The sequence below is a fragment of the Eremothecium cymbalariae genome, chromosome 7, assembly GCF_000235365.1.
Source record: "Eremothecium cymbalariae DBVPG#7215 chromosome 7, complete sequence".
NCBI classification, from domain to species: Eukaryota; Fungi; Ascomycota; class Saccharomycetes; order Saccharomycetales; family Saccharomycetaceae; genus Eremothecium; species Eremothecium cymbalariae.
Window position 1 is genome coordinate 17737 of NC_016455.1, and position 16443 is coordinate 34179.

The 16443-nt window shown below is 38.0% G+C and overlaps 6 protein-coding genes and 1 further gene across 6 annotated transcripts; 4 read left to right on the forward strand and 3 right to left on the reverse strand.

Annotated features, from left to right (window-relative positions):
- Positions 1–107: 107 nt before the first annotated feature.
- Positions 108–1184, forward strand: CDC73 (Cdc73p; the record flags this gene model as incomplete). The annotated part of the gene is made up of 1 exon (XM_003647637.1): positions 108–1184. One exon carries the CDS (start codon positions 108–110, stop codon positions 1182–1184), a length of 1077 nt encoding a protein of 358 aa, XP_003647685.1.
- Positions 1185–2136: 952 nt separating this feature from the next.
- On the forward strand, positions 2137–3772 carry Ecym_7011 (the record flags this gene model as incomplete).
- Positions 3773–4185: 413 nt separating this feature from the next.
- CNB1 (calcineurin regulatory subunit B) lies at positions 4186–4781 on the reverse strand (the record flags this gene model as incomplete). The annotated part of the gene is made up of 2 exons (XM_003647638.1): positions 4186–4661; positions 4730–4781. 2 exons carry the CDS (start codon positions 4779–4781, stop codon positions 4186–4188), a joined length of 528 nt encoding a protein of 175 aa, XP_003647686.1.
- A 203-nt stretch (positions 4782–4984) lies between these two features.
- DPH2 (2-(3-amino-3-carboxypropyl)histidine synthase) lies at positions 4985–6700 on the reverse strand (the record flags this gene model as incomplete). The annotated part of the gene is made up of 1 exon (XM_003647639.1): positions 4985–6700. One exon carries the CDS (start codon positions 6698–6700, stop codon positions 4985–4987), a length of 1716 nt encoding a protein of 571 aa, XP_003647687.1.
- Positions 6701–7062: 362 nt separating this feature from the next.
- Positions 7063–8157, forward strand: URA4 (dihydroorotase; the record flags this gene model as incomplete). Its single annotated transcript, XM_003647640.1, has 1 exon — positions 7063–8157. The coding sequence occupies one exon, from the start codon at positions 7063–7065 to the stop codon at positions 8155–8157; it is 1095 nt and encodes a 364-aa protein (XP_003647688.1).
- Positions 8158–8607: 450 nt separating this feature from the next.
- Positions 8608–9258, reverse strand: RPN13 (proteasome regulatory particle lid subunit RPN13; the record flags this gene model as incomplete). Its single annotated transcript, XM_003647641.1, has 1 exon — positions 8608–9258. One exon carries the CDS (start codon positions 9256–9258, stop codon positions 8608–8610), a length of 651 nt encoding a protein of 216 aa, XP_003647689.1.
- Positions 9259–10482: 1224 nt separating this feature from the next.
- On the forward strand, positions 10483–16218 carry DCK1 (guanine nucleotide exchange factor DCK1; the record flags this gene model as incomplete). The annotated part of the gene is made up of 1 exon (XM_003647642.1): positions 10483–16218. The coding sequence occupies one exon, from the start codon at positions 10483–10485 to the stop codon at positions 16216–16218; it is 5736 nt and encodes a 1911-aa protein (XP_003647690.1).
- Between the last annotated feature and the right edge of the window lie 225 nt (positions 16219–16443).

Here is a 16443-nt window from a genome sequence, read left to right on the forward strand (position 1 = left end):
ATGAAATTGGGAATTTTAGAATTCTGGAAAAGTTAGTATTTAAGATAAAATGGAGTATTAAAGCGGAAACATACATGTTTGAGAAGTAGTTTGTGCCACGTGCAAATATGAAGCTAACGCAGTTGAGGAATAAATTGAAAACCAGTTCTGAATTAAAGCTGTTAGACGAAAATGCTCAAGAAACAGATGATATTTCAGCCGCCAAGGATTTAAAATTAGACTCTGAGACAATCTCCTTAGATGAGTTAACAGATTATAAGGTAGAGGATGTTCAGCTTTGCTTGCGAGTTGTTGTGCATTGCTGGTTGCATAAAGACTCAAGTGCAGCAGATTATCTAGCCGATTGTCAGTCGAAACAGCTGACAAATGTGTCCTTTTTGCAGAGAAATGATTTGATTCAATGGCTATCTGGTGAATCGCAAGTATCACAATATATTGTTGAAGGGGATGATGAAGCGACCGCGAAGAACAAAGCTCCAGTAGTTGTTGTACCGGAGTCGGAGGACGATCGAGTTTTAAAAGAAATTATGTTGCATGAAAGATGTCTTGCTGACCATAACTCGTCACTGAGAGGAACGAAATCGAGGAATTTTGGGTATTTGATTAAAGAAGCTGAGCTCAAGATAGTACATCCCTTAAAAGCTAGTCGTCGGTCTAAGGTAGCTGCTGGCATTTCAAAGGATGCAGGAGCCCGCCCATCTCCAGCAACAGACCCCATTATTTTAATCCCATCGGCAGCTTCTTCCATTTTTACTATTTCGAACATTAAACAGTTTCTTGAAAATTCCCAGTATATACACCCAAAGGATCTTTCTACAGTTAAAAATGATTTAACCTCTGTTGTGAAGAAGTTCGATCGAATCTCCAGACCCATCAAGTTTTTGATTGTCAATAGCACACGGCTGTTTACAAAACCGGAATATTGGAACCGTGTAGTTGCAATTTTTACCACAGGCCATGAATGGCAATTCAAGAACTATCAGTGGTCCAATCCAACTGACCTGTTCCAGCGTTGTAAGGGCTATTATTTCCATTTTGCAGGGGACGTAATCCCCAAACATGTAGACCAGTGGAACGTACAGAAAGTTGAGCTCGAGAAGAATAAGAGATTCAAAGACCTCGAAGTCTTGAGATTCTTCTGGAATACGATGGAGAAGGAGTTACTAGCGAGGGGATACCATTGATTGGTTATGCGTTCAACATTTTCTTTGCCCATGTCCTCAGCAGTTTAGATAAGCCATTCGTTGTAATATTTGAATCAGATCACTATAGAAACTACCGTTCTAGCCTCATAATCGAATTAAGCTCATTATAAAAATAGGACATACAATAGAGACACACCTGAGTTTCTACCAGTCGAACCGGTGTTTTATGTAAGATTTATAGGAGACACGCAATTTTCAAGAGATATCAATTACATAACCATAATCGCCCTTCATTCAGTTCTTGAACTTTTCAATTTTTTTTCCAGATATAATAGCACTCACTATACGTCGCAATCTGACATTCAGCCCCATTCCCAATTAAATTTAAAATACAAGTATCCACGTTCATTCTCTCCTTTGACTAGCTTTCTTATACTACCAGTGTTCTATTTGTGTATGTATACATATAGTGTTACTACATGCATAGGACTATGCAAAACCTGACAACGGTTGCACATGTCAGTTAGTTCTCCACATGTATCTCATGAATGCATAGCGAAAGAATAACTGAACACAATCAAGATTTTATATTTTGCAATACAAATATTCGAGATGGAAGTACCAATCAATCGTTGGTATCAAAAATCGAAGGGAATGACTTAGATGGGTTATATTATCCTTACATCTTAATCTCCCAAGGGTGGAAGGGATGGAGGATCCAATATCTTTATCTAAGCCGTAAGCAATGATTGTCTTTTATCATTTCCGTGTTCGATAGATAATATGCGGTTTTGTTTTACGATAGGAAAGTTACTGTTGCGTTTACTTATCTATTAATCGCTTTTAATTTGGTCGAGGTATGGTGGAGGTATCCATTTCATGTGAACTATATAAATGATTTTAGAATGGAATACCCGATGGCCGTTTATTTAGCAAACTTAAATAATACTGTTGTCCTCCCATTTGCGGGAATCTTTTTCGTATCATAGGGATGGGAGATCAGACGGTTTTAAGGGATAATGATCGTTACTCTTCCGCTGATGAGTTAGGTGATAAAGATTTATTAGAGACAGAAAAGGTGGCAGGTAATCAACGTAGTCAATTTTCGGAGAGCACGCACTCGGATCTTCATAAAAATGAAGCTATTGTGACAGCTTATCAGGATGATGTAATGAAGCTGGCTTTGGAGGCGGAGGGTGAACCGCTGACACCAGATGCTGATAGAAAGCTGTTGCGCAAGATCAATATATGTATGTTTCCTCTGATGGCTCTGTTATATGCAGTCCAATATATGGATAAGGTCACTAATGGTTCTGCAGCTATCATGGGGCTACAGGAGGCTTTACATATGCACGGTGAGCAGTATTCCTTTGTTGGGTCCGCATTCTACTTTGGCTATCTAGTCGGTTTATTTATATTACCACCTTTGATGCAAAAATCAAAATATTTCATGAAAACGACATGTAGCTTTATTGTGATCTGGGGTGTTGTTTTGGCATTACATGGGGCTCCTGGAGTCAATTACGCTGCTTTTATATTTCTTAGATGTATGCTAGGGTTTTTTGAAAGTGCAATTACTCCGGCATTTACAATAATTACCTGCCAATATTGGAGGAAGGAGGAGCACTTTTTTTATGTGACCTGTTGGTTTGGCTTCAACGGTTTAGGTAATTTGTGGGGTTCTGCTTTGGCCTATGGGCTGTACACCCATAAAGATGGGTATTCGATAGCTGCTTGGAAACTGGTGTTTATAACTACCGGTTGCATCACCATATTTGTAGGGATTATGATGGCATTATGCTTGCCCGACAGTCCAAATAAAGCTTGGTTCTTAAAAAAGCAAGAGAAATTACAGTTGGTCGAAAGGATTAGATCAAACCAGCAAGGCTTTGGCAATCATAAAATTAAAAAGTACCAGGTTATTGAAGCATTGAAGGACATTAGAACGTGGTTGTACTTTGCGTTTTCTGTCTTTTCAAACATTCCAAATGGAGGCACTTTAAACTTTAGTGGAATTCTACTTAAGGAAGATTTCAAATACAACACGAAAGATTCTCTTTTGATGAATATGCCTGCTGGTGCTTTTGAGCTGGTCTTTTGCCCATTGTTTGGCTATCTGAGTTATTACTGTACCAGGCACGATATTAGATTTCTGCGTTACAGATTTTTTTTGGGCCTTCTCAGCTTCTGCTATTGCAATGATTGGTACATGCATGTTAGCATTCGATAACAAACACAAGTTTGCAAGGCTATTTGGCTTTTATTTCATATTCATCTCACCGCTTGCTTTTATTTGTATCCTATCTAGTATCTCATCGAATACCTTGGGATACACGAAGAAGTGGACCGTATCATCAATAAATCTAATAGCGTACGCTTCAGCCAACTTAGCAGGTCCACATATTTTCATTGATAAAGAGAAACCTAGTTATAAATCCGCAAAGATTAGTATGGTGGTTTGTTATATAGGGACTATGGTGGTATTGGTTTTATTGTTCATTCTTAATAAACGGGAAAATATAAGAAGGGATAAAGTAGCCGAACAAAAAGAAAGCTCACCTATGCATAATATCGAATTCAATGATTTAACAGATTTTGAAAACTTAAACTTTAGATATATGTTGTGATCGTGATCTGAAATGTCTGCTCTCACAAAATCTCTCCTAGTGATAATGGTGATAATGGGGAACAAATCTGGACATTTGATTGTTAAAAAAAAAATGTAAAATATAAATATGAAAACAAACGATATAAACTTGTCTGTTATTAAACATATTTACCAATAAATTTCGAGTGTTCATTTACTGAATTAATATATATTTATATATTTATTGTGTAGAGTGAACAATGCATGCAGCACAGAAGGAAATTAGGACTGAAAAATCTAGCTCATGGAGATATCATGGATTCTGCATATGAAATATAGCCAATATCGAATATTATTAGGTAAAGGAATTGACGTTAAATGCAAAGGATACCGCTAATTTACGTATATGCTGTTAGTTATCAAAGATAATGCCGCGTTGAACGCTCATCATATTTATATATCACATTGCAATGTCAATGAATTTGCAACTTCAGTAGTTTCTACTGCATTCTTGAATTCTTCAAAGCTTAGCCTTCCATCACCATCAACATCATTCTCCATAATTGTTCTGTCTACAATTTGTTGCAACTGATCGTCTTCAAGATTATTACCTACCATAATCTTTAAAACAATGAATAATTCACCATTAGAGATATAACCGTCCTTATCTATGTCATAAATTTTAAAGGCAAACTTCAGCTTATCCTCCTTGTCACTTCTACCACTGAAAATAGACAAACTGCTAATAAATTCTTGGAAATCAATACCACCACTATTATCAGCATCAAATACCTCCATAATCCTTCCTGCTAGTGGATTAGAAGAAACTCCTGGGATCGACATAAACTCACTCTTATCAATCGAGCCCGAGCTATCTCGATCCAATTTCATGAATCTCTTCCGCAGTCTTTCAATTTCATCTCTGTCAACTGTTTATAACTAGTATTAGTATTCCATCATTCAGTAATGACAGCCTAATCAAACGAAAAAGACATACAGTTGGTGTCGTCGAGCAAATCTTCTAAGAGCTTAGAAGGTGCTGCTCCCATTTTATAAACCTAACCAAATATCGGAATTCCCCCGGGGGTTTGAGGACCTCATAATGTATTAATTATTTGGAATTGATTCGAATATATCAACAGCATATCGATGACCAGTCAACATAACATCACGTAAAACGACTATTACCCGGGTTCCGAGATATATATATACAAACTGTATAGCCATTTATATAAATAATAAATTATTTAATTTACAATGTTCTATCATATTGGTATCCACGAGCAACACCGGTGCGGCCTTCTACAACGGTAGCTCCATCTACTTCGTAATCATCATCTTCCTTAAAGTCGTTGCCAAGCCCTGTCCATTGCCTGGATTGCAAGTAAGCAGCAGATGTAGAAACTGTGCTTCCAATAGTCATGGTGCCAGAAAATTGTTTCACTAGTGCTGTAGAATCTTTAGAGTCAGCTGCTTCTTGGGGGGCTTCAATATTCAAATGATGAATGTTCCTCAATGGCCTAGAGGTGCTAACATATTTACCTGTGACTGGGTCAAATTCAGGCATATGTTCCTCTGAAGTTCCTTCATCCATGGGTACTGTGTTACTTGCTGCATCTATTTGATTTAAAACATTTTTAAAATCAACAACCCATTGGCCTGTCCAGGTAATTTCAGGTTGCAGAGCTAACATCAACTCATATGGCGTTATAATTGGTCTGTAGAATTCGTTCGCTTGGTCTACGATAATACCGCCCTGACCACACCCCAAGATGCACCATATGTCGATGGCTTCGAAGTTTGCAAGTTTTGCTACATTGGGTTTACCTACCACAAAAACGTAGTGTTTCTTGCCATTTTCCCGAATCAGGTTAATTAGTGAGGCCAGAAGTTCTCTTGTATTGGTTAAGGAAAGTGTATTGACGAGAATACCAATTGTACTTGCCGTTCTTGCAACATGCATTGAACGGTAACGTCTCATCATTAGGGGAAAAGGCCCTTGAACGAGGACGTTCTGATCTGGATGATATACAGTAACGGCCTTGAATTTAGTTGTTAAAAAGAGGAGACGAGGATCATCAGGCATAGTTATATGAAACAGCTCATACGTGGATTGTAAGTACTCATCATTTTCAATTTTCAAATTAGTTCTGCTGTAAATTTCCCTATTATCTAGTGTATGCACCAAATATTCATCAGAATGATCTGCAGATTTTCCAATTATGGTAGCTTTTGCACCTAACATTTTTGAGTTCACATCTGATGAAAGTATATTTGCAAACCCCAAATCGATTAACTTTGAATGTAGCTGCTTTAGATGATATGAATAAGGTATATCTGCCATCAGGCACACATATGTTTCTTTATCAGGATACCTCTCCTGAAACTTCTCAACTATTTTGTCTAAATCAGTATAAGGCTTCCCAAAGCAATACAAGACAGGAAGCCTTTGAACAGCATTCAGACATGCATCTCCGAAATGGACGACAATGTCTCCATTCACATGTTCACACGCTACCTCATCAACACAACACGGACTATATGCTGTGTCCGCCAAAACCCATATTTGTCGGTTTATTGGTTGTTCAGAGACTTGACTACACGGTGTTTTTGAGTTACAGCTGCATGGATCACCTTCATCTTTCTGTGATTCAGCGCTTAAAACATTAGTACTGCTATTAGGTAACGCTTTCTGTAATAGTTGCACAATCAAAGTTGAGTCCATAATCAAATGATCAGGAAATTGTAAAGTAATTCTTTTGTATTGTGGATTTTGCCTGAAGAAGTCAACTAAAAGTTCGACGGAATAAAATGATGATATATGCTCGCATAAGTCCTCCGATTGCCCAGAATCCGACCCAAGGTAAAAGGATCTATTATGGTTCTGCTCTTGATATTTATGGAAAGCAAAGGCATCCTCAGCTTGATAAGTAGATAAAGAGGGCGCTACCAATGGCGATTCTGACATTTCTGCTGCTGTATCCTCTTTGTCGTATTGAATTTGGGAGATGATGTCCTTGTTGAAAGATATTTTCAACAAGTTGAATGACGATCAATTATCACATCTGCAAACGAAACGGGCTACATTTCTGACCAAAAAGACACCATTTAGGAGTTAACAACTATATACTAACTACCTTGGACTAATTTTTGATATATATGGAATACTATGCGTTATTATTCCATAATAACATTCACGTGACATGTTTCAACTCAACTCGACATTTGACTTCTCTGAAAAGCACTAATGAATGATCTGAAATAACTTAATATGAAAGAAGTCCTGTACGTGGTACAATTTGTATAGCAAACAAGAATTAAGTCGAAAATATGACAGAGGTTAATTTAGGGGTTACGTGTGACATGCATGTACATGCAAGAGATGGGGCAATGGCTGAGCTTGTCACTCCAACAATACCGGAGGGTGGTATTTCCGTCGCCTATATAATGCCCAACCTTCAACCACCAGTTACTACGTTGGAAAGGGTGATTGGATATAAGAAATGTTTAGAAAACTTGAGTCCTCGAACGACATTTCTGATGACCCTTTACTTATGTGAGGATTTAACACCAGAGTTGATCCACGAGGCTGCACAAGCTGGTGCCATAAACGGTGTAAAATGCTATCCCGCAGGAGTCACAACAAATTCTTCTGCAGGTGTAGATCCAAATGATTTCAGTAAATTTTATCCAATATTTTCTGCTATGGAGGAAGAAGGATTGGTTTTAAACTTGCATGGTGAAAAGCCAAGTATCTCTGGACAGGGTGAGGACATCCATGTGCTAAACGCTGAGTCATCGTTCTTACCAGCACTGATGAAGTTGCACGGTACTTTCCCAAACTTGAAAATCGTGCTTGAACACTGCAGCACAGAAGCAGCTTTGAATGCTATAGATGAAATCAACAAAAATGTTACTGATCCTAAGGACTTAAAAGTGGTGGCTACGATAACTGCACACCATCTATCATTGACAGTTGACGATTGGGCAGGTCATCCGGTTAATTTCTGTAAACCCGTACCAAAACTTCCAAGTGATAGAAGAGCCTTGATCCAAGCTGCCATCAGCGGGAAGCCTTACTTCTTTTTCGGATCGGATTCTGCACCTCATCCAGTGCATAATAAAGCTAAGCATATTGGTGTATGTGCAGGGGTTTTCACTCAATCACTAGCCATCCCATACCTAGCCCAAGTATTTGAGGAAAATAAAGCCTTAAACAAATTAAAAGCATTCGTGTCCGATTTTCCTTTGGAATTTTATAACATAGACAGGAAGAACTTAAAGTCTCAGGAAGAAGCTGTTCTGTACAAGACTGAACAATGGGTCCCAGAGTTTATTACAGATGATAAAGGCATTGATGTAGTTCCATTCAAGGCTGGTGAAAAACTCGGCTGGAGCATAAAATGGGTTAAAAACTCAAATTAAATAATCCCCGGAAAATACCAGTTATCCATCTTTTCATAATATGTACATCATTATAAATACATCCATCAGTTCATTCCCATTAGATATCTGCTCTTGTTCTATGTATGCCTATTCCACATACTCAGTATCAAAAACGGAAGGTGCAGTTACCTCAATATGAATATGCAAATATTAGTATGGCGGTAGTTGGGATTAATAGTCAAAAAATATTGACTATTTGTTCAGAAAAGGAGCTCCCAATGTAGTCTATTAACGCTACTCTATCAAGCCTAAACTGCTTTGGTACAAATTCTTAAAAGGTTAGCTACAAGGGAGGCCCATCATCCAGGTACTAGATATAATCAAAAATGATATTCTTCATTAGATTGAGCAAGTTGTCAGAGTCTGAGAACCAAATAACTAGTATATGGGTTTGTCATCACCAAATTGAGGTAAGGTCCGTTATTTTACTTACAGTTGGGAAGACTGATGGGCCGGCTTCTCTTGGGCAGTACCCTGCTTCTTACCCTCACCGTCGTCGTGAACATTACCCTGGTTATCATTCTGGCCTCCCGCCTGAGCAGACTCCTGACTGTTTCCCTGGTTACCTTCATCACCATCACTACGGTCATGATGTTGGCCATTATCCGGGCCATTATTATGCGTGTCATCTGCGATAACATCTTGTGTATCACCCATCGCTACATCCTGATCGTTAGCCTCGTCTCCCTCTTCTTCGACAAAGTTTAAGTATCCCTCTATTTGTTCCAATATTTCCTTGTCTTTAACACTTAATTCACTAACGTGCTCAGATCCCTGATGCTTCTGCTGCAACCAAAAGAAGTACTTCTCTCCAGAAGAAAACAACAAACAAAACACTCGACCAGTCTCACACGACTTCAGCTGTACCCATTTAGTCTCTCCGGGTATCAAAATAAGTTCAATTGGTTTATGTGATCTTACAGTTGTACGATCTAGCGGTCTCCACAGAAATTCATAAAACCCCTCAGCGTCTTGACACGGCTTGATACTAACTAACCCCTTGACGGCTTTTGGAGTACAAATTTTTGAACTTTCATCATAATCACAAGTACCCGCCTTAAACACCAATTCCATCATCATCTAATTCAAATATGAAATCAAGTTTTTGTCCAAGTTATACCTTTACAAGCACACGCATCTAGATTATTATATTTCTGTTTTCTGTTTGCCACCGACTGAACTTTACACAGTTTGTGAAAACTCACTATGTACGTTATTTTAAAGCAATATGAAAACTTGGTTAATGCAAGTTAATATATGTGAATTAAGACATCTCGGACTACAGATAGAGTCTTTCGAACAACGTTGCAAGACGATTATATTCGGGATTTTCACTGCTATGAGAGTTATTCAAATAATTTTGGGCTGCTAGGGTGTGTTCCATCTGGCGTTATAACTTCCATCTGGAAGGAGATGCTCAGCAATTGATAATAGAGGCAGGCAGATGGCTGAAATATTGATTGGAAGAAGCCAAGTAGTGACGTGAGCAAGCCGCTTGCGTGTCTGCATGTCCTGAAGGGGTTTGCGGTGAAGGTGTCTCAAAGTCCTTTCATGACGGCATGCTGATCTATACGATATAGGTTGAAAGCGCGAATCACACAGCCATACAAACATGCAGAACGACAGAGAACCGTATAGGCCCGAACACCCCACATGTCGCGTTTCAATTGCGAAGAGCCTGAAATTCGAACCTGGCCTGTGAAGAAACCGGGTCTGCTCTAGTTCCGGAGAATTTCCGAACGTTGTATGATGGCCAAGCAACTCCAGAAGTGCATTTTAACATGTTGGGCTAGATGGGGGTTATTCTACAACTTACGACTCGGGTAGGCATAAGGTGTTTTGAAACACAGCAACTTGCTGCTGAAAGGAAGCCTTTGAGTATCAAGTGCAGGTTCTCAAAGTGGCAAGTGAGTGTGGAGAATAAAATTACTAATTCACCAGATCCGGAGATTCCCAGGTGAAACAGAAATGCATGTATAAGCAGTTCCGATTGTTTACCAATACTTTTGTGTCAAACTGTTTACGGATAATGTAACCAGATTCGGTTTTCATAGAGTGCAAAATTTTTTAGCTAACGCTACAACCAGATCTGCGCTAATACTCGAGAGATGTAACGGCTTAAGGGAGGGTAATTGTTCAGTAATAAAGTTTATCTCTTAGTTAATATGCACCGAATATTTGAAAGATGCGCGGACTGTTGTCAGATATAGCTTACTAAAAAGTCATATAACTAATCGAAAGATAGTTTATGTTATCCCAAAGCTGGAAGATTGCACTGTAATTTATAGATCAACAATTTGAAACATGGGAAAGCTATTTGAATGGAGACCTACTGATAGGTTGATACGTGGCAAGTTAATAAAACCCTTTTTACCGATTAAGAGGTATCCCCAGCTTTCACTAGAAAATGAGCACTTCAAGAACTTATATCATGGAGATGAGTTGTATATCTTTGAGCAGACAACAGATGAGAAATGGTGCAGAGCTTATCTTGTATTACAACCTCTGCCAGAAGACTTTGTTACTCTGATGCATTATCATTCAGGCAACTTGCCAGATGGGAGGTTTAGTATGGTTGTTTGTCCTAAGAAGTTTATCCACTTATTTTTAGACGAAAAGGTACCAGTGATCTCTTTCTTCAAGCTGCCAGATGCTGTAGAAGGTAAAAAATATATTCATAATAACGATGTACCAACTTTGCATGATGTAATAGACTCTGTGAACTCTGAGAAAGCTAAAAGTTTAAGACGGATTAAGAACGAAAAACCGATGAGACCCCCATTTCCATATTTTAAATTGCATGATAAATCTATAACAGAGGAAGTTTATGCAGTGTTGTCTCTATTATGTTCTCATATTTATTCAATGTACACTTCAGGAGATTTTGAAATATACGATTGGTTGATGCGTCTGTACTATCAGCTGGATGACGTTCGTTTGACGTTAGAAAATAATCTTGTCACCTTGGAGGAGAGAAATCAGCTAGTTGGTCAAGTGATTGCACTAACTACCAAAATTGCAAGGTACTTATCCACTAAAGGTGCCAATAAGTTTGAACGTACAAATTCATCTACAGTTGATCCAACAGGATATGATAGTATTCTAACACGGGATTTATCCACTGGTAACTTTCTCACATATAATGATTCAGATCCTCATCTGGTAGCATCAAGTACAATGTTAAATGCTTTAGCTCCAAACTTCCCTATTTCATATCAGGCTGATTGCCAACTAGAAACAGAAAAAAATGCAAAATTTACTTCTGTAGAGCCATCTCAGCTGCTTGTCGATTTTAAAGACGTTATGGCGGCTCCAGAATTCCAAAAAGATTTCACGAAGTTGTCCGCCTACATGTACCTACGAACAGCAAAGAATCGATTGACTGAACCCTTTGTTGTTCAAGTTAATTCAGACAATATTCTTTCATTGGAAAGTATTTCGGCAACGCTGTTCAACAATATACCGGCTTCAGAAATTGATAACTCTAGAATATATTTGGTTGTTGAGCTAGTTGAAACATTGGAGCTAGAACTTCTAGAAATCGTGCGTGCCGATGAAATGACTACAAAGACCGTTACTGTATCATCTCCTACTGATCAGAGAATTACACAACTACGAAAAGGTATTGCTGTTGGTGTGGCTGACATCTCAAGGGTTTTCGCCAGGGGTAAGAAATCATACTCGGATGAGGCTTTTCACTACAAAGTGAGCTTATTTGGTTCTTATTTCAAGCAAAAAATCAACAATGATAATCTGCAGCGCCCAAGTACTGTTTATTCTGAACTAGATAATGCTACTCCTAACACGTCACAAGATATTGGTAAGGTCATTAAAAATATGAACAATTCTGAAAATAATGGTTGGGGAGAACTGGTTGACAGAATTATAGCAGACTCTGATAAAGGTATTGCAGTTGATCCTAGAGCTCAATCTCTCACTGTTACTGTGAAAGAGATTAAAGACAGCACAGCACGGATTTTTGATACAGACAAGTTTTCTGCTATTAAGTGCGTACCACCATATTTCTATGATACGCTATCTGAACCGGTCGATAGAATTTACTTGACCTTGGGAAAGGTCCGGTTTTGTGACCCTTCAACTGATTTCAATTTCGATAATATTACTATTAGCGTTAGCGCAGCGAATAAAAACATAGTGTTTAGAAATGGTTTCAACGAATCCCCAACAAGTTGCTGGCAGTTCATCTCTGTTAAGCCCGATGAGTCTGTTGGAGAGACGATTAGGGTTGATGGTATACCTGCAATGGACAAAGACGAAACTCTAAGAGTTTCCGCATGTTGTGGCACGTTACTGGCGAAAGCCAAGTTCTACATAAAGAAAGGAAACCAGATACTTGAATACAAAAAGAACTCTTCCTTTCAATTGATGTCAGCTCAGAATAAGCCCTTAATTGAAGTTGAAATTGGAACGGAGTATGTTGGTCAAACTTTTAACATGGAAAGATCGATATATAATATATTATCGCTTTGGAGAAGATCTCCAAGCGGCGAAGTTTCAGGAGATGAGGAAACTGAAGAATCTTTAACCATGAAAATTATGGCATTAAAAAATGTTAGTACCATTCAACTAGTAAAATACTTTGATTCATTATTGGTTAGATATTTGGAACTTAACTATGCTATTCTACAAACTGAAAGGCAGAAATCTTCATCAGCTTTTAAGGACACAATATTATATTCTTTAGTGTACTTTTTGGACAAGGTGGTTGTACTTCAGGATAGTTACAAGCATCTTTTCCATGATTTTATCGAAAAATTTAGTCGGTTAGGTAATAATCTGCCTCCTGTGGGTCCTGTATTATTAGATGCGATGGCAAACCAATTATCATCGGCTGACGTTAACTGGAATTATGTTGGTAGAGCTTGTTGCCGCACACATGCCCTGGTGGTTCAATTGTGTTTGATTACTTCACGAGATGCTATTGAAGAATTGAAACTATCTCTAAAATCGTACTTTAATGGATTATCAAGGTTCTTTGCTTATAACAAGGACTCTGCTTTAATGGATCAAATGAAGATATTAGAAGATTTTGATATTGTTATCGATTCAGTAAAGGATTACTTTACAGCTGATGAACTACTTGGTTTTTGTTCCTCCCTATTTAGTATGTGCCATGAAAAAGAATTAGCCCTTGGAATATCGAAAAATCCGTTAAATACGAAAGAACAGAAGTTCATTAACAAGAAGTTCTTGCTATTGCGTCGGTTGCTAGAACATGATCCAGTTAAGGGGTATCTATTTGCTGCTGATCAGGAGTCTGAATATGCTTTGTCGTTCATAAACAAGGCTATTGAATGGTCGTTACAGCCATTAATGAAAAAGAAGCTCAAATATTTAGATGTTAACTCCATCAGAGTTGCTAATGGTGTCATAGTCTCAATACTCAAATACGCAAAGAATACAAGGTTACGGAAAAATCTAACTAGGCTTATTCCCACATTTTGCCGCTTTTTTATTTCATTGTACAAGTATTCTGAAGAGTTTGAACAATTGAAATTTAGTAGAACTTTCACATCATTATTCCCGACCAGTATACCATTGAATAAAATTACTACAGATTCAATTGTTAAAGAAGAAGTCACTTCGGAACCACTGATTGAATTGGCTACCATCTTAACCTGGGCGATTAGGCATGCTGAAGGCGTATACGGTGAAGCTCCATCCTTCATTGAAATAACAAACGACTGCAAAGAAGATAAAATCTTTAATTCAGCGTTTTATATTTCCTCTTTCACCAAAGAAGACATAATGAGCGCAATTAATACAGTAGATTTGATGACTAATGGGACTTACTTCCCTTCGAAAAGATGGCTAAGTATGACTGCTATGTTTGTCAGATCATCTGTGACTCTGTTGCACTTGTACAAAGATATCTTGATAAGATATAACCTCCCGCCTCCTGGCGCTTCATTTGACAAATTTGATACAAATCTTTGGTCCTCATATTTGAAAAGAATTCTAGAATTAGGAAATCACAGAGTTTGCAGTCTTGTTTCGTTATCAGAATCACCTAGAAAGGCAGTATATATGATGACAGGAGATATCAGGAGTCGAATCGCTTGGATTTTAGAAGATTGTTGGCAGGCTACTGCAGAAGGTGTAACAGATGATCGCAACCTAAAGAGGTTTGGTGTGCATAATGTTGGGGGGTTTCAAGTTCTTCTGTTCAGAGACAATGAAGATGTTGTACGTGAGTTCTTAACATTTGCTTTTCAATGGCATTCCGAAGCCAGAAGGGTATGTGCCTGGTTAACATGGGCAATATGCATCAATGTTTGGAATATCCATCATACGTTAACTATTGCAGGGCAGCAAACCGTTTCGGTGTTGTACACTACCTGTCAAACTGGTAGGATCATGACAACTAAGCATGGATTGGTTTCATTTTTCAGTTTTTTGATGCACACCGTGCATATAAACCGAGATGATGAAGCGTTGGATGATGTTATTGATTATGTCTCCTCAATGTATACAATGATGAATATTGTTTCAGATATGCAAGATTTACCGATGAGTGAAGAGTTTGGTGACCTGAGAACTGCAAGCCAGCTAAGCATTTTTGGTTATTTAATGGCAGCAAATAAGCCGGAGGCTTTCCATACATTGATCAACGATTTCTTTCTACGCAGTGTGAAAAAGAAAGATTACGCACAGGCTGCATTATCTTTAGAATTATTAGCAGACACGTACAAGTGGATTCCAAACGATGTTCTACCGGCTATTCAGAAACCTCCTTTACCAAAGCAGTCATCATTTGAAAGAAAAGAATATCTTTGTAAGGAGGCTGCCAGAAATTTTGCCAAAGGATCAAAGCTTGAAAAAGCTTTAACAATCTATAAGGATCTGGCAGAGGCTTACGAAACAATTAACTATGATCTGAATGGTCTAGCTTACGTTCATGAGCAGATTGCAAACTTGTATACTGATTTGCAAAATATTGACCGGTTGGTGCCATCATACTTTAAAGTTACCTTCATTGGATATGGATTTCCTGCTTCAATAAGGGGTAAAGTGTTTGTTTTTGAAGGGTTGCCCTTTGAACATATCACTTCAATTCAGACAAGAATGATGAAGATGTATCCTGGTACTAAAATTGTACAGTCACAAGAAGAATGTGATCAGCTACTACTTGATATGCCAGCTGTGAAGCGGCTGCATGTAATTGCTGTGGAACCAAAGTTTAAAATTTCTGAAGACTACCGCGTTGCAGGGAAAAAATTTCATGTCGATAACAAAATTAGAATATGGATAGAAAATACAGATTTGAAAACGTTTTGTCATTCTAAGAGGTTACCTGGTGCTACTTCGGTAACGAACCTATGGGTCAGAGAATTCACTTATCAAACTGTGAGCACTTTCCCAACATTGCTAAATAGATCCGAGGTATGCAGCGTGACTGAAAGAGACTTATCTCCTATTGAAAACGCTATAAAATCTTTGGAAGTTAAAATTCAAGATCTTATCGGCTTAGAAAATGTGTGCTACAAGTTGATCAAAGAAAGTGGTGATTGTAACGAGCTGTTTGCAGAATTATCAAGAGAACTAAATGGGACTATAGATGCACCGGTTAATGGAGGGATTGCTCAGTACAGAGCATTCTGTAAGCTTGAACTTGACGAGCATCTTTCAGCATCTCAGGTAGAACAATTGAAGTCATTATTCGATGACTTAGCCATAGTCTTGAATCGATGCTTGGCATTACATTTTGAACTATGTCCCCCAGGTTTTATGAAATCTTTTGACATGATGTGTGAGCAATTTGAAAGGAACTTTGAGGATGAAATAAAGAGAAATAACATTGATGTTCAACGGTACACAAACGACATATTGGATAGTCTAAAATCGGTTTCCTTTGGTCATCCTTTCAATAAAAACAGATCAACAACCCCTCAGAGCTCTTTAGTAACCATAGAAAGATCCTCCGGCAGTAGTAATTATAGTTCTAAAGGATCTTCCTACAAAGCATCTCCATACAAAAACAGTTTATCAAATACAACAATGATGATTCCCAGAATTTGATTAGATGCCTGTTAACATATAAAGTCGTTCCTCCTCGGGATAAATAAAATAAAGTCCTTAAAATACATATCTAAATATATCTATTCCTTCAAGATTGAACCCATTTATACTCCGCATTAAAGCTTCTTACCATGTCAGTGCACGAAGAGCTGTATGCTGATTATCCGTTAATTAGAATCTTCCATTTCAACCAGAATTTCAATCGTATATTATGATCTGTGTTGA